General features: G+C 37.1%; 2 protein-coding genes across 3 annotated transcripts; one reads left to right on the forward strand and one right to left on the reverse strand.

Moving 5' to 3' along the window:
* The first annotated feature begins 1,405 nt into the window (after window positions 1–1,405).
* LOC113277171 (glycine-rich cell wall structural protein 1.8-like) lies at window positions 1,406–2,200 on the forward strand. The gene has a single exon (XM_026526330.1). The coding sequence runs from the start codon at window positions 1,406–1,408 to the stop codon at window positions 2,198–2,200; it is 795 nt and encodes a 264-aa protein (XP_026382115.1).
* A 451-nt stretch (window positions 2,201–2,651) lies between these two features.
* On the reverse strand, window positions 2,652–6,615 carry LOC113280868 (magnesium transporter MRS2-5-like). 2 transcript variants are annotated; one of them, XM_026529448.1, is made up of 7 exons: window positions 6,415–6,615; window positions 5,676–6,210; window positions 4,571–4,641; window positions 3,939–4,067; window positions 3,447–3,785; window positions 3,248–3,295; window positions 2,652–3,004 (listed from the first exon to the last, which is right to left on the reverse strand). In XM_026529448.1, the coding sequence occupies exons 2-7, from the start codon at window positions 6,118–6,120 to the stop codon at window positions 2,774–2,776; spliced, it is 1,263 nt and encodes a 420-aa protein (XP_026385233.1). In that variant the 5' UTR covers window positions 6,121–6,210; window positions 6,415–6,615; the 3' UTR covers window positions 2,652–2,773. The 2 variants fall into 2 exon arrangements, with proteins under 2 accessions (XP_026385233.1, XP_026385234.1); XM_026529449.1 differs by lacking the exon at window positions 3,939–4,067.
* Between the last annotated feature and the right edge of the window lie 19,098 nt (window positions 6,616–25,713).

Consider the following 25,713-nt stretch of genomic DNA (forward strand, 5'->3'; position numbering starts at 1 on the left):
AAGAGGCGTCACCTAATAGGACAAAAAGAGTCACCCATAAGTAAATCTAAAAAGCCCTTATATAAAATATTTTTATAATGGCTAAACAGCCCTTAATTTTTAGATTAAATTACTGATTATGATTTATAATTGTCCGAAATATTTTTTTATTCTTTTATTACGGCTAGGACGTATCAATTTTCTAGCCGTAGATATATATTTTCTTACTATCTACGGCTAGGAATAAACAGCTTCCAACCGTAACAGGTTTTAAGATTTATTACGGTTAGGAATTTCTAACCGTAAATGAAGTTTGACGGCTAGATTAGGTTATATAGTCAACGGTGAATGAAATTTTACGGCTAGGTTAGGTTATAATTATATAGTCAATCGTAAATGAAGTTTTACGGCTAGGTTAGGTTGTAGATAACCGTAAATGATGTTTTACGGCTAGGTTAGGTTGTTTAGTCAACTGTAAGCAAAAAAGAAGGCTATTATTATGGTTAGGTTAGGTTGTAGATATATATTCCATCAAATGGATTTGATTTGCAAGGTTGTCTAGTCAACCGTAAAAAAAATGTCACATTGAAGGATAACCTAGACATTTGATATTGCATCAAAACACCTCGTAATCAACTTTTTAGTCACTAGGAATCCATGTGAAGCCGCTCTATTGAAATATGACGCCCTAATAATAGCATTTTAACGAGTAATTGTGAAATAAAATCCCTTCCCCGGCTGCACCTCGATTTTCTCGGACAATTTTCTCTCTCTCTCTCTACAGCATCTAATGATCACTGCTCCGCAACCCGTGAAGGGTTTTAGGTATCAAAAGTGCAATTCGACAGTTTCTGAGTCACTATGCACCCAGTGCACTACCCCGAGTTTGGCAGGTTCTGATGGATGGAGGGTGCATCTGCTCTCTACAGCATCTAGTCTAATGTACAGCCCTTTGCAACCCGTGAAGACCATTCAGTTTGACCATTTAAAGTAGGTTTTCTGTATGCGGCCGAGTGTACTGTGCAAGCTAAATTGTTAAATCTGCAGAATTTTTAACTTGAAGTTGTGAAATCAGGTAAGGACAAATATCACACATTGGAATCCCAAAATTTATGCAGCCTTCAAACTGATTGATTCTCATGCACACACGACAGGATCCATTGCTGAAGTTAGAGCTTTTCGTCTCATAAGAAAGATAGACAGCTATTCTACAGATTCACGTGTGTCACTCCAACGTGCTTCTCTACACTTTATTATTATTCTGAGAGGAGCTGAATCTCACAATTAAACCCTGCATTTTACTATTACCATCTCCATGTCCCTCTTTTTTTCACTGCTCATTGGCCACTGCATGCATATATATACTGGAGCTAGCTAGAGTGTATATGACAAGTACATCACAACCTCAAGCATAATGAACGTCATAATGAAAGTTTTCTGTGTCTTTCTTACATTCCTCCTAACATCGGCGTTTCTTCTTCCCTCTGCTGAGAGCTTGAGACCCATCAAAGGGGGTGGATCGCCTAAAGGAGATTCAGGCAAAGTTCCTGAAGTAAGGAAAGGTATGGATACTACTCAGGGTGGTTATGGAGGTCGTTCATTAGGAGGAGAATCCAACCAAGGAAGCCAAAGAAATAAAGATTTTCCTAGTGTCAACCCCTCCACATTGGGAGTTGGTGAAAATGGAAGAAACTGTAGTGACAGCGGGAAGGAGGGTGGAGGTTCGGAAGGAAGTTATACCAATGGTGAAGAAAGGGGAAATGATGGTGCAACTGGTGGTGGTGGTGATGGTCAAAATGAAGATAGTGATGAAGATGACCAAGGAAATAATTCAAATGATGAAGACGGTAATAGTGACAATGATGAAGGAAATAACTCAAATGATGATGAAGACGATAATAATGATAAGGACCAAGGAAATGACCGCAAGGACGACGGTAATGATGGGTTGGGCGGAGACACTGGAGGAAATGGTGAGGGAGGAGGAGCATACGGTGGAGGTGATAATGGAGGAAATGGTGGTTTTGGTGAGGGAGGGGGAGGAGGTAGTGGAAGTGGAGGTGGAGGTGGATACGGTGCAGGGTTTGGAGGAGGGTATGGGGGAGGAAATGGAGGAGGGTATGGAGGTGGAGGAGGATTTGGCGGTGGTGTTGGTATGGGCGGAGGATTCGGGTTCGGAGTAGGAGGAGGACAAGGTGGTGGTGGTAGACACGGGCCTTGAATTGAGATGCAATGTTCATGTTCCCTTTTCATTCTAGGTTATTTTCTTGTTTGTTCATGCAATCAGCAAAATTTCTACGCACGAATATCTAGCATTTTATTACTTTTAGCCTTGAAACCTTTGGATTTGTGAATGCTATCATCAAAGACAGTCAGCTTTCTTTGTCAGCTTCATAATTCCACAGACTGTAAAGTTATGGAACAGTCTACATTATCATCTGGATATCAATCAGTAGCCTAAAATGCGCAATGTGGAACTGAGTTAGTCTTGCCAGAAGCAAGTTTTATGCTTGATATTATGGATGTTGCATGCTGCTTTGCAAAATTTAGCAGCCTTGCCAACCACATTTCTGACAGGTATTTCAGTAGATTCTCGGGATCTTGTCACTCTTCTGCTTGTTATCACTCTGGGAGATACGTGGAGATCAATGAATCAACAAAAGCCACCGACATTCTGAAACTCACTCAGATATACCACTCAAAATGGTAGTAATATTTTAACTTCTATAAAAATGATGGAACTAGTTAACGAATAATGGAATTCATTCCGACTATTGGTACTTGGTTTCACCACTCAAAATGGTAATATTTTCTTGTACTTGAAATACAGTAAGAAGCACATGAATATGAATCCACAGGCTGAACTTGTGATAATCAGGACCCAGTTGAAACCATCTGCATAGTCGAAAATTGTAGTTTTTAAGTTCATTCCAAAAACTCCAGTAACAACTGCAAATATAGTAGCCACAAAAGTTGCTGCAGTCAGAAGCACCTCGAACTGTATGAGCTGGTTTTGAACATTTCCCTGTTTCATTCAGAGATAGTTGAAGTCAAGTTAATTAAGTTCAATTTATACTTAAAAAACTCTAAGCTCAGAGGAATACGAAATTTAAAGAAAGAATCAAAAAGTTTAACATTGACACCACCCTAGGACAAAACAGAGCTTATAGAGAGAGCAGCTTTCAAAAAACCGAATTAAAAACAATCTATTACACGAAAAACCTCTCCTTGAAGAAATTTGGAATTATACTTCACAATTAAATCTCACCAGTTTAATGTTGATGAGATCTTCGGTATCATCTATGTACTCTTTGAGCTGCAACCAACACAACAATTAAACACCAAAAAATTAGAGATGCCCTTATCAGGTATACTTTCTGTTTCAGGACTGAAATAGTTTTCTGTGTTTCATTTATTATCTTCTCTGATATATAAACTGACAAAAGATTTAAGAAAAAAATACTTACCGTGAACAATTTGCTGAGGGTATTATCAACGACGACAAAGTATGCTTCCAGCAACATTTCGAGCTCTTCGATGTTGTACCCATTAGCTGATGAACTCATATAACTTCCGTGTTTGCTAAAAGCACCGCTCAAAGCAGTTTCCAGTTTATGAATCCCAGACATTGATGCAACAGGTGAAATTGGTGCAGATTTTGAGACCATCTTGGGTTCCTCCGCAAAACTACTAGAGAAATATTGTTCCGTTGAGGAAAAAACCTCCATTCTCTCTTTCTTCTCTGTCAAGTACATCTCTGCCATGTCCCCATCATCATCCATGAGCTGTTCTATTTCATCTCGGACCTGGAAATTCAACCCAGCAGTAAATATACCTCACTCTGGAGTTGGTTGAAATAAAAACTGACACTAAGTTTTTTAATGCCCGAGTCTTCAACCTAAAAACAATTCTTAACAGCAAATGAAATGTCAAAGTTCTAGGTATTTTGTCCATTCTACCTTCTGAACTCGCCTAGTCAATGCGAGCAGATGGCCTTTGAGTCTACGAACACGTTCTAGATTGCGGGTGTTAATTGATGTAGCTAACTCATCTAAAACTGGATATACCTCCATTTCCAGTTCTTTCACCTACAAAACCAAAAATGGTGTCATTCAAGAACTCATGATATGTCAAAGGTAGGAACCTCCCTCATGCTTCGTGTGAAAATGGAATTAAACTAACTCAATGTTGTCTTTTCCAGCTAGATTCTTTCATTCCCACCACCCATTTTAAATGACTCATTAAGAGTACACTTGAGATTATGTAATTACTGAGTAATCAAGAAAAGAACTAAAAACTAATTTAGCTCGAGAAGAGAAGGGTTATCACTTAGTAATTTTTGAATGACTCTACCCCTCAATCTTATTGAACCAGAATATCCATGCCACAGAATTGTTCTGAGATACCAAAAGATAATACTAATGCTATTTCAATAAAATAAGATTTGTCATTTTCATAAAAATTTCCTTCCATTTTAGGAAATTGGTGTTTCGCATAGTACTCATCTCGTTATGGATTTAGAGAAAGCAGGTAACTAAGTCAAGAGAATCCTGGAGGGTAAGCCACCAACATCAAGAAAACTTCCACATACCTGAGCGTCGAGGGTCATGCAAGTAAATTCCAAAGCCAGCTCGACTGCCCTGAATTCGAAAGCCAGGTTATCTGAGTTGAATCAGTACAAGGTGTAAGATTATCACCCAGAATTCATGATTATAAACTAAAAATTTAATAGAATCTTATGATATTATAAATACTTTGAAGGGGATATTCATTTGTTCATACTGTAAAGTGAAAAGGAAATCATCTAAATAGCATGTAGATTTTTATTTTATAACATTGATGGCTGTTTTAATATATTGTTTCTAACGACTAATCCCGAAACGTATTAACTATTAAGGAATGACTAATAGCTTTATGAATATCGCACATGTGCTCATAAGTAACTAAGAATTTTAGACTTCGAAGTTCCCAAGTGTTGAGTGTAAGATAATGTCAGGTAGCCTAATTTATGTTCATACGCTAATGTGTCAACTGCTCAGCAAGAAACACTCATAATCTCATATTACCATCCTAGCTTCAAATGGTGTCATCTATGTTTTCAAAACAAACTGGCAGAGATGCATAATGTGATCAACTGAGTAGCGAGGGTAGTCATTAGGGTGATAAGTCCATTTAGCCTAGGAAAGAGTGTGTATAAGTTGTTTTTTACATTACATCTTATACCGTGATGCCAATGTTTCTAAATGTACAAACCAGTTTATCTAACAAATGCACAAAAGATATCAAAAGGATTATCTGTGTACCGCAAAGCGAAAACAGAAACTAGGGACCAGGCATTTGAATTCTAACTGCAAATGTATGTCTGTGACAGTAAACCACTAATTCAAAAAGCTTGATCCAGCTAACAATTTTTATTTGACAAGGGTCAATAGTAAGCGAACATCCAACAATACTCCTTCTCGTAACTCTTAAGTTTGCTGGACTACTGAACCTACTATCTCCATGGACTTATTAGTCTATCAACATACTAACAATCAGTTTTCCTAAATTATGACGTCAGTAGAAAGGCGTGAAACTATCTATGTAACACAAGCCACCATGACGAGCATAAGAAGTTATAGACACATATAGAAGAAAATACCATTTTTGTATATCTCATTCAAACTCAAAGGCTTTAATAATGTTAGTATAATTACCGCTTTGTTCTCTGGTCGTCTGAAGGCGCCTGCAAAGTTCTGATTCATATTGCATAACACACCCATCCAACGAATTCATCAACAGAACTTCATCAGCAGTGATAATACACCTTATCTGTTCAAGACTGACAACAATAGCTTTCTCTCTACCTAATATCGTAGAAGGATATATAAACACAGGATCCAAAAGACGAAGATCTCTAGCAGGTAACGAACAATGTCTCATCAGTGTCGCTTTATCAAGTTCCAATATCTTCGAATTCCCATTCGGATCAATCCGTATCCAAGACCGGTTTCCAATACCTCTCTTCTTGACGGTTGATATACCAAATCCATGTTGTTGTGGATTCCCAACCCCATTTGTTTCAATTCTTACAGTGTGGGATGAGGTGGTAGGTTCATGGCAATTGGAAGAAGATAGAAATGGTGACGTCAGTTCATCCATTGTTTCTTCACTACATACAACAACTCAAGATAATAACTCACACATTGTTTGACATTTGCCCCTTCCTTGTCAATTTTTCAAGCACCACATCTACAAAATTCACAGGAAAAAATATAAATAATAATCAAAATTGAGAATCTGAAATCCAAACATACTCAACTTGTAGCCTTTCATCAAATCAATTTTAACTATATAAATTTTCAAAAAACCTGAATCAATCATTGAAAACCCAGAAAACAACAAGAATGGAGATTTACTTTTAAAAGAGAAACTACTAGTAATCATCATTATTACCTGGTGATGAATGAGATAGACTGGGGAAGTATGAGATTGGACTTTGAATATATCAGAAGAAGAAGAAATAATCAAACCACTAGTCAGACCAAGAAAATCACAATTATTACTGTTTTACAGATTTCTTTCTGAAAAACGTGATGAAAAAATAAGGCTAGAAGAAGATTCCTTTGTAATTTTTTGGGGAAGGTAAACTGTAAAGAGCGCTTCTCCTTAGATATGGATGGATAGTGATTGGGATGGTAAGATCTTTATCAGCCACATCTGATGTCAAGTCCTTGTGAATTATTGTCTCCATATGTGCCCTCCATCTAAGTTGGGGTCGGGCCACATATACACGTGCTTTGATCAGGCCCATCTTCACGTATCTAAAGACTTAAAGGTCTAGACAAATAAAGCTCTCACGTTGAATGGTGAGGAAACCCACGCTTTCTATTGGCCGAAATAGGTCTTTTTTGAGTTTTGTGAAACGAGCGTTTTGGTGAGGACAATTGGCAACGTATGATTGGTTTAAAGAGAATAGGATAGGATAAAAAAAGGAAACAAAATTCAATTTGAAATTTGCGAGGACACTTGGCAACGTATGATTGGTTTAAAAAGAATAGGAAAAGATACAAAAAAAAAAACAAATTCAATTTGGAATTTGAGGACACTTGGCAACGTATGATTGGTTTAAAAATTAGAAACTCAAAAGGAAAACCTAACCTATCGTTTGGAATTTTATGGAAGTCGAAATTCAATTTGGAAATCGTATATCTACCGTATAAGGACTCTTTTTTCCAAATTAATACATAAAGGGGAAAAAAATCCATATATTTTCTAGGAAAATAAAATGAAAAAATAAATAAAATATACACATATACTCCACCTATTTAATGTATTTGCCCGCCACAACCAAATCAAAAATACATCGCACCCGGGGCGAGGCGGAGCCTCGCGCACACCAAATCAAAAATGCATCTGCACAAGATGGGGCAAAGCCCCGCTTACACCAAATCAAAAATACATCCCCACGGGCGAGGCGAAGCCCCGCACACACCAAATCAAAAATGCATCTCCACGAGGCGAAGCGAAGCCCCGTGCACACCAAATCAACAATGCATCTCCACGGGGAGGGGCAAACCCCCCACACACCAAATCAAAAATGCATCCCCACGGGCGGGACGAAGCCCCGCGCACACCAAATCAAAAATGCATCTCCACGGGGCGGGGCGAATCCTTGCTCACACCAAATCAAAAATGCATCCGCACGGGGTTGGGCGGGGCGAAGCCCCATTCGCACGGGGTTGGGCGGGGTGAAGCCCCACCCACACCAAATTAAAAGAAATAAAATGCTCGATGCGTAGCACGGGCACAAATAAGAGCATCCCCTCCGAGTCCGATTGCTTCAATTTACGAAAATTTTATGAAAAGAGAAAAAATAAATAAAAAAGAAATTAATAATATAACATAAAGATAAATTTCTTAAAAAGAAATTTTAAGAACGGGCACCTAGCTCAGCTGGTCATCCCCGTTTTCCAAAGTTTCATGCGCTCCAGGAAGTCCCAGGTTCGAACCCCCAGTGACGTAATATTGCAGGAATTAACATGGAAGGTAGAGTTTGTTTGTCCCCTTGTGACACAATTTCATCCCCTCATCTGCTTCGGCTCCTTTGGATAGATTACCCATGAAACTCGATGGTAGGCTAGCACAGCAACCTGTTCAATTAATGCAGTAGTATGTTGTTGGAGCTTAGCTTGTTAGGCATCCAACTAGGTAATGTAACACTCTTTATCTAATAATAATAATAAATAAAAATAACTTAATTAATTAAAGATAAACGGCCAGGTAATAAGTTGTTTAAAAAAAACTGCTTTATAAAATTGGTCAACATAAATATATGATCCACCCGACCACATTCTAGCCGCGCAGGTATATGTGGCCAATGTCGACGGAAAATCCAGTTGTTGGTTGCTCCTTTAAGGTTTCACCCATGCCTTAAAATGCCTACCCATATTATTTGGTGGGGGACATTTGCTTCCTAAGGGCAATTCCTATGAGAATCACTTAAAATAATCAAAACTAGTGACAAAATCCCTAGGTGAACAAACTAGTGATAAGAAAAAATCGGTCATATTATTTTTAATAATGTGTAAATTTAGTTTTTGTTACTTTTAAAAAAGCCAAACATACCCTTCGACCTTTTCTTCTTCTTCTCTGATTTCTTCTTTCTTCTGTCTCCTTCTCCCACCACCATCATCACCATCAGCAACAATGGAACTGCACCAGAAGAACGGCGAGTATTCGAGAGATGAAGAATTCGAGAGACGTTTTCTCTTATTCATTTCACTAAAACTGAGAAAAGAAGAAGCAGCAGTTGTCGCTGTTTTATCACCTGAAATTGAGAGTAAATATCGTTGCAGTTGATCGAGAAATAGATCGAGAATTGGGAGATGAGAAAAGGGTAAGATAGAGATGATGGACTTTGGTAAGATTCAAGATGGGTTGAATCTGAGATTGCAAGAAATTGGATCTGCATCTCGCCTGGGGTTGATTCAGAAATTAAAACTCAGAGTTGAGTTAGATTGAGAAGATGTGAAGATGGGTTCTGCTAGCTTCTGTTGAATTCAGTTGTGGAGTTTTGGATGAACTGAAATGGGGATCTGGAGAAATTGAGGGTTTGTGTTGGTGTTCTTGAAGAAAAAATTAGGGATTTTCTGTCAATTCGAGAAATGAATGAGGCCGCTGGTGTTGAGGATGGATCTGAAGAATGATGGTGGTGGAATTATGAAACAGAGATGAGAAGAAATCGAAGATGAGCTGCTGTGGCTGCTGGTGATAATGAAATAAGTTAAGCGGAAAATGGAACTGTAGATGATCGAAATGATGCATTAATGAACTTGGCAAACTACGATTCGATTTGAAATGGGTTCTGGAGTCGCAAGATGTTGTTGATGGGCATATTCAAATGAGAAAAGAATGAGAAGAAGATGAATGGAGTTTTTGGTGCTGTGTGTTGACTGAATTGATGCCTCAGCTGCTATTGAAATTGCAGGTGACGATGGATTGGTGGTACTACAGTTCAGTGAGGTGGTCATGGAAGTGAAGAGAAGGAATTGAATAAGAAGTGCAAGTTGTGTTGAGAACTGGTGTTTAAGAAGATGTAATGTTGATGCTGTTGTTGTTACTGTGGTCTGATGGCAGAGATGTAGGTGCAGTTGTCTGGTGGTGTTAGCTCTAGCGCAAGGACTGGAATTGGAGGTTAAGCCATGGATTGCTGGTAGGATTTAAACCAGTTGAAGCCTTGTGTTGGTTGGTATGCAGGATAAAGAAGATAATGACATTGGCTTGTGAACTGAAATGATGCAGGTGGATGTTATGGAGCTGTGAATGGGTTAAGAAGTTATGTGTCGCAGTGGTGGAATGTGGAGCAGTAGATGACAAGGAAATGGTGGTTTCTGCCATGGTTCAGCTGGAACAGTGGAAATCTAAACTTCAAGCACATTATAAACTTCAAGCACATTATAAACTTCAACTGGAGAAGTGGAAATCTAATAAGAAGAGGATGACAGACAATGCTGAAGATGTAGATTATATGGCCGTCGCTAGTATGGCAGAGGGGATGGTAGGAGCTTAGCTAGCAAATATTATTGAGGTTGTTGCCATTAATATGATGCGTGACGAAAGAACTGAGGTATATAGAACCTGCTTTTTTATTTTAATCCATCTGTTTGAGTATATAGAATTGGTGATCTCGTAATTGTCTTAGTTATGAGGAAACTGTAGGATTCTTATTTTGTCTAGGTCACGCAAGTTAATGAATGGTAGATGTTTTAGCATTCTCAGTGTACGTTGGCATACGTTTCAAGTATCTGAGGTGCACATCAATGGAACTCGCAGTATGTTACGAATATTGATACTCTAGAATAGAGCCAGTTACTTGCATATCCTTAAAACACAAACAAAGTTATCTTGTATCTGCTTATCTATTTTTATTCTTCTCTGACTGAAAAATAGTTGTAGGTCTATATTTTTCAAGCACGAGTTTCAGAAGTTTCTTAAGTTTGATTAACTAATGAAGCTATCGTTTAATGTACCTTAACCAACAGACGATTTAGTCAAATTAGAAGGATCTCTGATGAGTTAAAAAGAGGGATCTGATTTTAAGTTGAAATGGTCAATGAAGCAGATGGTGCTGTTGTGGATAGACGGAGGATGAAAGTAGAGCTGAGTTACAGCAGATGATGCTGTAAACTAGAGAAGAAATGAAACTTAAATGAAGTGCAGCTACTGATGAATTCTGATGAAACCAATTATGGTTTCATCTTATTTATGATGAAACCAAAATTGATTTCATCTAATTTTTGGTCAGTGGTGGTGGTCGTCGGAGGGTGTTGGCGATGTTGCTGGTTTTAGTCGGTGGTGGTTGGCGGTGGTCGACAATGGTGGTCCTGGAAGTTGATAATATGTGTTGTAGCATAGAGCATGGATCTGTGTTGTTGTAATATTGTTGTATAGAGCATGGATCTGTGTTGTTGTGATGTTGAGAGAAAGATGGAGACATTAAGGACTGCTCTTGGGATGAATAAAGTTGATGAAACTTCTTTACTACAGGAAGAAGGGAAACAGGAAACTGTTCTAGAAACAGTGGAATCTGATTCTGAAATTAGGTGAAGGAGAGGGTCCAAAAGAAGGTTTAATAGAGAAAAATGATGGCTAGAATTGAAATGGGAAGCAATTGCAGGTGGTGAATTGGATTGTGAAGCTGAGTAGAGTCAGCTAGGAGATGTTGCTGCCGCTGCTTTCAGATTGGCAGTGTGCAAGTGTAGCAGCTGGTATTGTTGATATGGTTATTGCAGTGATGGGTTTGATATGGTTATTGCAGTGACAGGGTCTTGTGACGAGTTTCATTTGATGCTGCTAGTAAGCTCCGGTTGTAGCTGAAGTTAATATTATAGAGAAGGTGGTACTGGTGTTGGCTTTGAGTTGGTTCTCTATGAAGAATGGTTTGAGCTGATGCTTGAGAATGGTTTTTAAGTACAGTTGCAGGGTGAGAGTGTAGAAAAGAACTGAGATGCCTATGTTGGTGGTGATTATGAACTGCAGCTGGTGATAATCAGAAACCATGGAGGAACTGGTGTTGCTCTGGTTGAATTAATATGGATATTGCAGGTCCAGTTGAAGATCAAACTGAGCCTGAGATGGAGCATTTGTGGTGTTCATGTATGAGCTTGAACTGAAATGGAAGGCAGTAATGCAGTGGGTATGGGATTTGAAGTGAATTTGTAGTTGCAGGTGCAATGAAGTGCTGCAATACAATGAGGAATTGTTGTAAACCTAGATGGAAAGATATACCATGTGAAGCTGAGTAATGGGTCTTGAGACATAACTGGTGGTATTGCTGTTGAAGCGCAGAAACCAATTATGGTTTCATCTTATTTTTGATGAAACCAAAATCGGTTTCATCGTATTTCAACAATGTATTTTTATCAATGAAGATGTATAATACCTCTTAAAAAATTTCTTGCAGGTGATTTATCACGAAACCAAGATGAAACCAAAATTGGTTTCATCGTATTTTTGGGTGGTGGTGGTGGTGGGCGGTCGTGGTGCTGGTTTTGGTCGGCGGTGGTCGACAATGGTGGTGCTGGATGGTAGGGTGGCTAGTATTGGTGGTGCAATTACGTAGTATCGGTGGTGGTGGTGGTGGTCGGAGGTGGTGGCGGTGGTGGTCGACAATGGTGGTGCTGGATGGTAGGGTGGGTGGCAGTGATGGTGCAATTGCGCAGTATCGGTGGCGGCGGAGCGGTGGTGGTCGGTGGCGGCGGTGGCGGTCGGTCGGTGGCGGTCGGTGGTGGGGCGGTGGTCAATGTGGTGGCGGCGGGCGGCGGCGGTGGTGGTCGGTGGTGGCGGCGACGGGCGACGACGGAAGAGCGGTGGTGGTCGGTGGCGGCGACGGAGGTAGTGGTCAGTGGCGGCGACGGAGGTGGCGGCGGTGGTCAGTGGCGGTGGTCGGTGGCGACGGTGGCAGAAGGTGGCGTTGGCGGTGGTCGGAGGTGGTGGCGGTGGTTATCGGTGGCGGCGGTGATTATTGGTGGTTGTTTATTTCTTGTTGGGGGTGACAATATAATAAGAATTAAAGTGTGGTTGATTTTTGTTTTTGTTGGGGTGATTTAAACTAGAAGGGTAATATAGACAGTTTATATTAAATGGGGTTTTTGTGAACAATTTGTTTTGTTGGAGTTTTTGTATATGGATAGTGACACCTTTGGGGTTATAACTCGCGGACCGTAAAATAATAGTTTGTTCAGCCACGTGGAGGTAGAGAATTTTGGATATCGTCTTAATCTTGCATATCTTCGGTTAAGTGTCTCGTCTCCATCTTCCTAGGATTCCTCTTTTACTTCTAACGTCGATGCTAAATTCGTTCTCGATTTGTCTTCTTGAGCATGAGCAAGACAACCACCCATACTCCAACAAAAAAAACTAAAAGAATCTAAAATCCTTATTAGAGGCCGTTCCGTTCTTGTTAGAGAAGAGGGACGAGATCTGAACTGAATAAATTATCTCTTATGCATATGGAGCCCTTCTTTGGAAACTGATCGACAGAGAAATTTACATCGCAGTAGGAAAGCCTAAAATGATCTTAGAATCAATTCGTTCTCATTTAATAAACTTTACGATGGCTATATCCGGCAATTATGAATAGTACCCAGCTAGGTTCGGTTTTTCCGTCTGCAATCGCGAACATATAGTGAAATTTCCCCATAGCAGCTTCAACTACTGAAGAAGTATCGGTCTGCAATTCGTCAAATAATGGTTACTCGAAAGAAAAAAAATTGTAACACCCACTTACTTATATGTTACGGGTTAGGCTACCCTTAATAGAAACTTGGGTTTAAATAACAAATAAGATAGAATAATGAAATAAATACAAGTTAAGTTAGTATTTGGAATTAGGTTTTTCAACTTGTTTCAAAGAAGAAAAATCTGCAGCATAAAAAAGTTAATTTTAGGGGAAAAGAAGTTAGTTCAGGTTTAAGAAGAGGAGATTATAAGGCTTTAATTTCATGATTGAGGCAAATTTATTATTTATTTATCATTTATTATTGGTAGTAAATCAAGTTTGAATTGTTGATCACCTTGAAAACCTAAGTTCAGAAGTTGAATTTCTAGGGTAAACCCGAGTTAGAATTTTTCTGTCACCTAAGAGAATGAGTATTGTTTGAACCGTAAAAAAAAAAAATTACCTTTCGATATTTATGTATTTTGTATATGTTATACCTTGCACTGTCATATAGTGGTTGTGAAAATTCAGAATGTTCGTACTTGGAATCGACACAAAAACACTTGTATTTCAGAGAACTTATCTATATAATTTATGAATCCCGACAGTTCTGAAAACCTAAGTTTATATAGTAATTCTATTTAGAATGAGCTGAAATTTTGATATGAGTAACCCATTTAGGTAATGAGTATGTTGTAAAATTTCTAGTCAAACCGAGTTTGGAAGGTACCCAAACAATATATGTATTTTATTTACGACCGTAAAAATTCAAATAGGTTGAGTGAATACATATCATAATTCGATATTCAACTGTCAACTTTCTTTTAAATTCACACAAAATGTATTTGAGATTGTTATGGTTGCATGATGAAAATTTCGTTACGATCAGATTTGTTAGAGCATAGCTCAGTTGAACCCACCAAGCGTTGGTACGTCAAGTTTGGTTGTCATATTTTAGTATCAAAACTCATGTAGAGTCGCTTTTACTAGAGTCAACTTCGTTTAGGTTAGACTAGAAAGTCTAGGAATGTTGAGACGTATAAGTATTACTCCTAAGACCTGAAGAATGAGAAGAAAATATTGACTTGATTTGTTTCCATTCCTATCTTTCAAGTCATATTATATTGAAAACATAACATGCGAAGATGTATATATATAATACTCTAGTGGTTATACTTGGTCATATCGTTATGATCAAAGTGTCAAGGAATTTATTGAATTATGAAGTGTAAACACTTAAATTTTGGAACTTCGTAAATACGACATCAAAATAATCTTTGTATTTAGTTAGTTGATTATGTGTAAGATATAGGTGTGATTTTCATTCTAGAAACCTATGTATTATTACATTGGTTTAAGTAAGTAGATGTATGATCTTGTTTGTTAATCAAAAGGGAAATCATGATTGGTCTGATTCTTTATTGAATATCTTTTGGATGACCAATACAAGTTGACAAGGTATAACCTATCTTAACTTTTGTCGAGAATTGAGGTTTAACTGGTAGTGTGTAGCAAGGTGCAACCTGTCACAAGTTAATTCGAAAAAAAAGGTGTAATTGGTCACAAAATACTTTGGGGAGAAAGGTGTAACCGATCACAAGCTAAATTGGGAAGTAAGGTGTAACCGATCACAAGTTGCTTTGGGAAGCACGATGTAACCGGTCATAACCTATTTTGGGAAGCATGGTATAACCGGTCACAACTCAAATTGTAAGTCATGGTATAACCGATCCCAAAGAGCAAAACCGAGTTTCCAATATTCACACATCTCTTGATGTTTTGTGTGATCTTTAAATTAGGGTTTGGTGAGAACTTCTAGGTGTCGATATTATTTGAACATGTACATAGCTCTAATCATTAATTGCTCAAAGATATTCCTTGATACTCTAGGTGAAACCAAACCGCAATATTGAAAAATATTTAATTATGATTTTCATAATATATGTTTTTATTACCAACAATCAAAGCATATCATATGAAAATATTATTAGTTAATGTGTTACACTAATAACAGAAGTTTTGTAAGAGAAATTTCAGAAATATGGTTTGGTAATTAATTATAAATAGGAAAACGAAATTAGGTACTTTAATGCATATCTTGAAAATATTTTCGGTTTTGAAATTTCCTTGTTGCCCAAACAACCTTGGTCTATAAATACTTGAGTTTGTATTTCTTGCAAACTATCCTAAGAGCCATGCAAACTTCATTCGTGTTGTTTCTGGTGGAGTCGTCTATCCGGAGAGGAAAGTACCATAATTGGGCGAAATCTCTCACAGCCGCTCGTTTAAAGACTTATGTGGGATCAAGAAGCTCTACAAGTACCGTTGGTGGGAAACTTGATAATTGCATTGTTATTTTAGTTTGCGATTATTGATTTGATTGACTAGCGGTTGTTGAAACTTCGATTGCACGTAGTTTGATTATTCTTGACAGCCTTCTCTTCTGACATAAGGGTCACTCAAATTAGATCAAAGTATCGACAAGATATTTAAAACCATTTCGGATCTAAAGACATCTTGTAATAATCCATTGTTAACAGACTCTGTTCTGTGTGTAATTGATCACAAAATGATTCAGGTTGTGTTGTGCAGGTTATTAAGAAGCCAATCGAATATTTGAAAACGAAAAAGATTTTCTTATTAGTTTTCGTATCTTGTGAATATAGTGCACAAACCTTGATCGGTTGGGATCCAATTAAAATTATGTTTATCTTTCATAGAATTGATTGCCTAGTTGTGTAAGATCGGAATCACTTTATAGTTACTCTTTGAGTTTTATATTGATTGACTGCGACTAGAAATCAGTTATTTCGGTAATCAAGCTTTAGATTGGTCTAAACAGATAAAGGAGTTTATTAGTTTATACGGGAGAGCCTTTGTCAACAACTCAAACATATCTTTTACCAAAGATTGATTGGAGTGGTTATCAAACAGATTCATTCATTTGTTGTCTGCAATACAATCCAAATGAGAAGCTATTCACGTGTGTGACTCTAAAAGTCGAAGACACAAGAATAATGAGGAAACTAAGTATCTAGGGGTAGTCTACTTAGTCTCAACTATACGAAGTTGGTATTATATTTTGTATAACGGCTTAATTCTGAGAGTATTCAAAACTGGACTAGGTCCTGGGATTTTTCTGCATTTGCGGTTTTCTCGTTAACAAAATCTTGTTGTGTCATTTACTTTATTTTCCGCAATTATTATTTTATTATTATTGAAAAAGCGGGGGTACAACAACCACACCCAATATTTCGCTTAGCAATATGTATGGACAAACTCCAATATACTTTTTAGAGAATCAACTAGACAGTCAGATTCAATCTAGATAAAAGTATATCAAAGAGTTTATATCTCAATCTCTCGATTTAATATATACTCAAGCAAATAGAAATCTGCGAATCTTTATCAAAGAGAGATAACTTGGATGGTACCAAAGACCAATTTCCAAGTGTCAATCAAATTAAATCAACAACCAAAAGGTCAGATATTCTAATTGATTGAACAACGCACAACCTGTGATATTTCAATTATATATACAAATATAACGCGGAATAGAAATAACACAGACGCCAGAATTTTGTTAACGAGGAAACCGCAAATGCAGAAAAACCCCGGGACCTAGTCCAGATTGAACACACATTGTATTAAGCCGCTACAGACAATAGCCTACTCCAAACTAACTTCGGTCTGGACTGTAGTTGAACCCAAATCAATCTCACACTGATCCAAGGTACAGTTATGCTCCTACGCCTATGATCTCAGCAGGATGCTACGTACTTGATTCCCTTAGATGATATCACCCACAACTAAGAGTTGCTACGATCCAAAGTCGAAGACTTTAATAAACAAATCTGTATCACACAGAAAAGTCTACGATAATAGATAAATCCGTCTCCCACGAATATACCTACGAGTTTTGTTCCGTATTTTGATAAATCAAGGTGAATAGGAACCAATTGATAAACCAGACTTATATTCCCGAAGAACAGCCTAGTATTATCAATCACCTCACAATAATCTTAATCGACGCAGCGAAAAAAGATATTGTGTAATCACAAACGATAAGACGAAGTGTTTGTGATTACTTTTATATCTTGCCTACCGGAGATATAAATCTCAAGCCAATTATTACAATTGTACTCGTAACGATAGAAACAGCAAGATCAGATCACACAACTACAAGAAAAGTAATATCGATCTGGCTTCACAATCCCAATGAAGTCTTTAAGTCGTTAACCTGGTTTAGAAGAAGAAACCAAAGGTTAAAGGAGAATCGAATCTAGCTTAGCACAACTAGTATAACACGTAAGGTGTGGGGATTAGGTTTCCCAGTTGCTAGAGTTCTCCCTTATATAGTCTTTCAAATCAGGTTTTGCAATCAATGTTAGCTTGGTAATAAAGCATTCAATATTCACTATTAGATGAAAACCTGATTAGATTCAAGCTAATATTTCTCAACCATTAGATCAAAAACTTAGCTTGTTACACACAAATGAAATGGCCAATTTTGGGTTTATGTAGCCGTTCCCAAACATTAACATTTGTTGGTTCAACAATAGTTAACCAAATGGTTAGCCATATGATCACTTTCATATCCACCATATTCTTCTTCACCATAACTAGTCCAAATGACTCAAATGAACTAGTTAGAGAGTTGTTCAATTGCTTAGATCTTATTTAACTACACAAGACACAATCGAAGCAAAAACAGTTTGATTCACTCGAATCGGTTCTTGAACTTTATAGCCATGGTTTGCAAAAGCATTCCTTAGTTTCTATAAACATGAGTTCAAGAACAACCGATTTTAGATATAACCTACTCAAGTTCGCGAACTGGGTTCGCGTACTTAAGCTCACGGAAGGAGTTCACAAACTCTAGCAGAAATTCTCGGGTCGAGAACTTCCGCCGGTTCGCGGACTTGGCTCACGCCACATTCCGTTTCTCTTGATCAACAAAGTTCTCAAACTTTGGTTCAAGGAATAAGGACTTATACATATATGTGTTTCCACAACAATGCTTATATCCTACCAATGGTTATGTAATCTAAACTCTCATTTCAATCATTGAAACATTCTCAGAGGACGTTATACAATCGTTATTCACAGACCATTTTTCGTCAGAGCAATTTCCAAAGTGATTGAAACATAACATGACATTCGTCACTAGGTAAAGATGAATTTGGCTAAAGCGAAATCTTACCAACATATATTTCGAGAAATAGATAGGCGAGTTAAACTCGGCTCGAAATAGCAACTGTGTATAATGAAAGTCTATACATCAACACGACTTTTGTCTCAAGAGTAGGAGATAGAGTAGATAGACTTTTGAGTGACAGATAAGTTCAAGTCTCCACATATCTTTTAGTCGATGAAGATCCACCGGTTCCTTGAGTAGTCCTTCGTCTTGTATGATGATTTCCATGGAGTCTTGAGATCAATTACACTTTCTATCCTAGTTCGAGACCTTTAGCTATATAGGCTAGAAATCAAGACTTATTGTTTTGATCACTAACATTGACAAACATGCTTGAGATAGCAACGCATGCGAGTTCGACCGAGCAATGCTCTAACAATCTCCCCCTTTGTCAATTTTAGTGGCAAAACTATTAATACATATGGAATACAAAAAATAAATAAATTAACTTTTGTAGCTCCTATTCCACATGCCTAATCTTCAACATTACTCGAAATCTTCGTCACTTCCAAGTACTCCAATGATCCCAAAGGTTGTAAGTTTAGCATCATCGTTGTTGAAAATCCGTATCTATAACAATAAGAAAACAATAGTTCTTAATCATTGTTATACAGTGTCATAGTATCATTACACAGCGTCAAAGTTCAATTGTATCACAACTTCAACAACAATACTATGGTGATATGTATCACTCCCCCTTAGTCAATACTCCATCTCACATGGAAACCACTTCCCCTTACATAATGTTCCGAAAACCATATGTATTTGTAGTGTGAACTACATATTAATTCTCCCCCCTTTTGTCAATAAAATTGGCAAAGCTACAAGAACGGGATCCTAATGAAATTTCCGAAAGAGACATTTCTTGACCAAAAGAAAGCAAAAATATATCATCTTGTTTAGATGCAATCATAAAGCCGAATCTAAATGCATTCATCAAGGAGTTTAAAGATACAAGATAACCCCTATAATATTCCACAGCTGCACTCCCCACAAAGATTTGGAAATTAAGCGCAAGTTCAAAAAGAACTCTCCCCCATTAAATGTCATTCCCGAAAGAACAACAAGAGCGACCTTGATTTCGAAAGAAAAGAAGGATTTCTTTTAACACAACACACAAAGAACTCTGACAGAAAAATCAATCATACGGAAACAAATACAGAATTGAAGTAAACACTTACTGGAGTTTCAAACTCAATTGCCCAAAAGATCGAGATAAGCACAGGGGGAAGAGTCATAGAAACAATTAATGAACCAAAATAACACCAATAGAATGCCGTAAGTGTTGAAAATTAGCAGTGTTTAATGGTTTGGTGAGAATATCAGCCAATTGTTGTTCGGAAGGCACAACTTCCATACTTATGATACCATTTTCATAGAGATCTCGAATAAAATGGTACCTTATATCAATGTGCTTTGTTCTTGAGTGCTCAACGGGATTCTCAATGATTCGAATCGCACTAGAGTTATCACAGAAGATCTTCATTATTCTGGTATCAATTCCGTAATCAGCTAGCATTTATTTCATCCATAAGAGTTGAATGCAACATGAGCCAGCAGCAATATATTCTGCTTCACATGTAGACAGGGATTGTGAATTCTGTTTCTTGCTATGCCAAGTCACAAGATTCAGTCCTACATAGTGGAAACCCCCTGATGTACTTTTTCTGTCTTCTATACATCCTGCCCAATCAGCATCTGAATAAGCAGAAAGGTCAGTGTTAGTATCAAAAGTGTAAGATAGACCATACCCGACAGTGTGATTGACATATCGTATGATCCTCTTTGCAGCTGCAAGATGAGATTCCTTTGGATTAGCCTGAAATCTAACACAACAACCAACACTAAAAGAAATATCAGGTCTAGTGGTTGTAAGATATAAAAGGCTACTAATAATAGATCGATACAATTTTTGATCTACTTTTACTCCTTTCTCATCTCTGTGTAGTTTACCAGTAGTGGGCATAGGTGTCAGTTTCGGACTTGACTTATCTAGACCAAATCTTGTAACAAGATCCCTTGCATATTTTTCTTGAGATAAGTAGATTCCATCCTTATGTTGTTGAATCTGTAATCCTAAAAAGAACTTTAATTCACCAACATTGCTCATTTCAAACTCTTTAGCAAGTGAAACTTGAAAATCCTTTGCAAGCTTCTTTGAAGTTGAACCATAGATTATATCATCTACATAGACTTGAGCAATGACAACATCTTTCCCACTCCATCTGCTAAACAAAGTTTTATCAGCTCCACTTCTTGAAAAACCTTTTATAATAAGAGAAGTGGCAAGTTTTCAAACCAGGCTCTAGGTGCTTGTTTTAACCCATATAATGCCTTTTTGAGCTTAAGAACATGATCTGGGAAATCAATGTTTTCAAATCCTTTAGGTTGAGCAACATAGACTTCTTCCTTTAGAATTCCGTTTAGGAATGCAGATTTTATATCCATTTGGAAAAGCTTAACCTTGAGAAAACAAGCATGAGCTAATAAAAGTCTAATGGACTCAAGGCGTGCCACAGGAGCAAAGGTTTCGTCAAAGTCGATACCTTCAATTTGTGAATATCCTTGAGCGACAAGTCTGGCTTTATTTCTGATAATTGTGCCAAATTCATCAGACTTGTACTTGAATATCCATTTTGTTCCAACAATATTAATATTGGAGGGACAAGGTACGAGTTCCCATACGTCTTATCTTATAAATTTATTTAACTCTTCATGCGTTGCATTCACCCAAAAGGGATCGTTCAGAGCTACATCAATATTTCTCGGTTCTACTTGTGACAGATAACAACCAAAATTATACATGTTTTGAAATAGCCCTCTAGTCTTAGCTGTAGAATCTCTTTCCACAATAATACTGTTGGGATCATGATTCCTTTAAACCCAGAGTTGTCGTGGAGGGACACGTTCTTGTTCGTCAGGAATAGTGTGACACTCCGTGTCTCCTTGTCGGGTTTAACCCAATCCATTGACCCAAGTTTTATACTCAGAATTCTTAAAGGGGAAATTAGGCTCAGGCCCAACCCATGGATAACCCATAATATGAGGCCCTTAATTAAAAAAAGTTTAAATCTAGGCCCCGAGTTTTTAAAAGACCTTGATACCCTTATGCATATTGTCAAGCCCATAATTAAATAAAATTTAAATCTAGGCCCAAAATTATTAAATCTAGGCCCGAAATTATTAAAATACAGTGCGAAGGTGTAAACAGAAGTTACACATGCATATGGCATGTGTAACCAGAAGTTACACATCCTTATGATATGTGTAATGCAAAGTTACACTTGTATATATATGCAAATAAATAGACATAAAAAAAAAACACAAAAAAAAAAGTTATTACTTTAATATTCATTTACAATAATTTCTTAGCATGTGTAACTAGAAGTTACACACGCATCTGTTTAGTGTAATTGAGAGTTACATATGTGTCTATCTAGTGTAACTGAGAGTTACACATGCATCTGACTTGTGTATTCAGCGTCAACTCCAGTTCCAGCGAGACCATTACCACGTTTAAGCAATTAGCTTTTATGAAGTTATCTAAAACCTGAAATATAACAACAAGCAATCAGTATTTATACGATTAAAATGAACAGTACATAAAACAATGTATATTTCAGTTTCACAAGCATCTGACTAGTGTAGCTAGCGGTTACACATGCATCTGAATTGTGTAACTGAGAGTTACACATGCATATAACATGTGTAACTAGGAGATACACATTCATATGGCTAGTGTTGCTAGCAGTTACACATGCATATGACTAGTGTAACTAGGAGTTACACATACATATTGATATGTGTACCCAAAATCAGTATGTGTAAGTAAAAGTTACACATCTAAGTAGAAACTACACATATAATTTGCATGTGTAACTGGTATCTACACATCTAATTAGCATGTGTAACTAATAGTTACACATGCATCTCACTTGTGTAACTAAGAGTTACACATGTATCTAATCAGTCTAATGATCAGTATTATCCTACCATTCTGTAATCTGGAGATAATGCATCATTATTATACATTGTTTGAGGCATGTAATTGAGATCTAAAATGTGGTTTTCAAGAATTATCATCTCATATGAAGGACAAATGATTAAGTCAACAGGGTTGAGCTTTTACCTCTGAGGTGGCAACGACACACTATTCCCAGATATATGAATCCCATGCTTCTTATGAAACAATTCATCACCCTGAAAATTGCAGCACAGTAGTCAGTACCAGACAATACAAGATCCCTAAAATTTTCAAAGTGAAAACCAAAACCAAAGTGACAATACAGGGTTTATCAGTTGACTTCTACTTCTCAGCACTGCTTTCTTTCATATATGTCAACACATATGAGCCTGGTGATAAGGATGAATCAGAGCTTTCTAATTTCTCAGAAAAGTACAACAATTGAGCAATCAAACTCTTTTGTGATTCAAGAGTGTTTTTTGTTGTTTCATCTATAGCCACTTGGATAAACAAACTAACCAATGAAGCAGTTCTCATTCAATTTATCAATTCTGATATCACCAGTGTAATTTATCGACAATTACACGCATCTGTTTAGTGTAATTGAGAGTTACATGTGTCTATCTAGTGTAACTGAGAGTTACACATGCATCTGACTTGTGTATTCAGCGTCAACTCCAGTTCCAGCGAGACCATTACCACGTTTAAGCAATTATATTTTATGAAGTTATCTGAAACTTGAAATATAACAACAAGCAATCAATATTTATACGATTAAAATGAACAGTACATACAACAATGTATATTTCAGTTTCACAAGCATCTGACTAGTGTAGCTAGCAGTTACACATGCATCTGAATTGTGTAACTGAGAGTTACACATGCATATAACATGTGTAACTAGAAGATACACATGCATCTGGCTTGTGTAACTGATGCATATAACTAGTGTAACTAAGAGTTACACTTGCATATGGAATATGCCATTTAAAGTGGAACGTTATTCCTACTAACCTTGTTTTTCAGATTGACCAAGACTCGCAGATGGTTCTCAGTACCACCGGAAACAAGGTCATATCCCAATGCGTTCAAGGTCTTCAAGAGTTAACATGTCATAACATAAGAAAATAAACGTTAAGAGAGAGCATGGTACGTATTAGTTTTTAATTTTAAAGGAATATAACCATGTAAAAGCCTTACTTCCACAAACTGTGAGCAATTTTTGAGAACATGTTCTTGATATTAGTTCAACCTAATCGACCATCAATTGATCTAAAAAAGGCTAGTGTCTTGTCAGTGCGCACAAAAAACGTCGAGACCTGCATAGACATCAATTGATCCAAAAAAGGCTACAACTATTCAGAAATTATTGTCATAAAAATATTAAGATGCCATAGTCTAAACATTCCAAAAAAAAAACATGTGTATTCAGCTGGTATACATACAAAATGCATGTGTAATTGGGAGTTATATATGCATATGGCATGTGTAATTGTGAGTTACACATACACCCGTAATACACAAACTACTCAAAAAGTGAAAACAAATAACATTTTTCTGATCAATTAAAGGAGATTAATCAGTTTGTCTTACTACAACATATGGGACATAAGTATCCAAAGTATTGATATCATGAAGAATATGTATTAGCAGTTTAACACGGATATCAGTAAATTGAGAGATCTGTTTTGTGCAAGGCGTATGACATAAATGATAGAGAATAAATCGCGTTTTCGGTACAAGCAACAGAAGTATGGAAACTTACTGTTTTCAGTGTACCCTTCATATGAAGGAACCTTCCATCCTGAGAAAGGAACCAGGAAAGGAGCTTTAAGATACATAGCTCAAATAACACTGTTTTGCCGCTTCCAGTTGGCGCCAAAATGACCATGTTCATGTCAGAGAAGTAACAACCAGAAAAGCGCTCACTTTGCAACGAATTGAAATACCTGCATCCGCAAGAATAAGATAAACTATTATAACACCTTACTAGTTCAGATCAAGCAAACAACCGAAGCTGAAAAAGTATATAACAACGGCGTATCCTCACCTCAGGAGTGGCTACAGAATTACAGACTCAACAAAGTAAATTTGACACTCAGCAATTCCGCCGACCACCTAATCTGCCACTTATACCTATACCTCCAACATTCACACCTTAGCTCCAACTCCAACACCACCACCGGCTCCAAAGCATGCACCTATACCACCACCGGAACTTATTAACCATAGAAGATCCTTCATACAAATAATTCCACTAACATAAATATAAAAAAAAATATTACTCAAGACGAACACGCTAACTGAAACAGTTGGGTTTCATGGTGCTTAGCAGGTACACATGTAATGGCTTGTGTAAACGGCAGTTACACATGAATATGACTTGTGTAATCTCCGGTTACACATCCATATGTCTTGTGTAATATCCCGTTACACATCCATATGCTTGTGTAATATCCAGTTACACATGCATATGCTTGTGTACTCAGAGCATATAAATTATCTACATGAGCGCTAGAAGCAGTGATATGACATAGAGCTACTCAATAAATAAGATAAAATGACACTTACAACATATGATGTATCTCAGCTGCAGCTTTCTCCTTCTCACCTGCAACATTACATCCAAGCCACAAATAGCACAACCACATCTCCATCTATAACTCACAGTAACATATTCATTCAAATCCAATGCTAGCCTGCATTTTTGCCTTAGTCACCATCATATCTTCACTCCCTTCTTCTGTAAATTTCATTTACAACCAACCATATCACCACCACTAATTTACAATAAATAATACTAGGATAACAAATTCGATTTCATTGACAGAGATACATCAAACTATATAGAATTAGAAGTAAAGTACACAAGATTAAGCAATTCAATCAAAGTTTATAAAATTCATAACAAATACATGGGTAATAGAGATGATGATTCGCTGATTTCGAATCTGAACACCAATTTTCAGTCAAGTCTTAAGATAAACAGATCGATTGATATTCAGTAAGGAAACCTAGAAAAAAAATTGTAACATCTTTCAATATTTTCATCTTAAAAAGCTAAAAAACGATTAAACTGTAACAGATCTGAACTTTGATCATGAGTTCATAGATAAAATTCAGTGAAATCATAACTTCGAAGATTTCGAGAGAAAAAATTCAAAATTAATAACATATAAATTCAACTGAATTAAGAGATAATGAAAAATGAAGCTTATCTGCACGTCGATTTGATTTCGTAGATGAATCTTCAGATGCAGGATCAAACAAATCATATGCAATCGATCTTTGACATAAGTGAAATAACAGAGGCATAGACGAAGAAGATGTGATAGATCGTCGTTGTTGCAGTCGAAGATTTGGATGAAGACG

This window comes from Papaver somniferum, chromosome 5, assembly GCF_003573695.1.
Source record: "Papaver somniferum cultivar HN1 chromosome 5, ASM357369v1, whole genome shotgun sequence".
NCBI classification, from domain to species: Eukaryota; Viridiplantae; Streptophyta; class Magnoliopsida; order Ranunculales; family Papaveraceae; genus Papaver; species Papaver somniferum.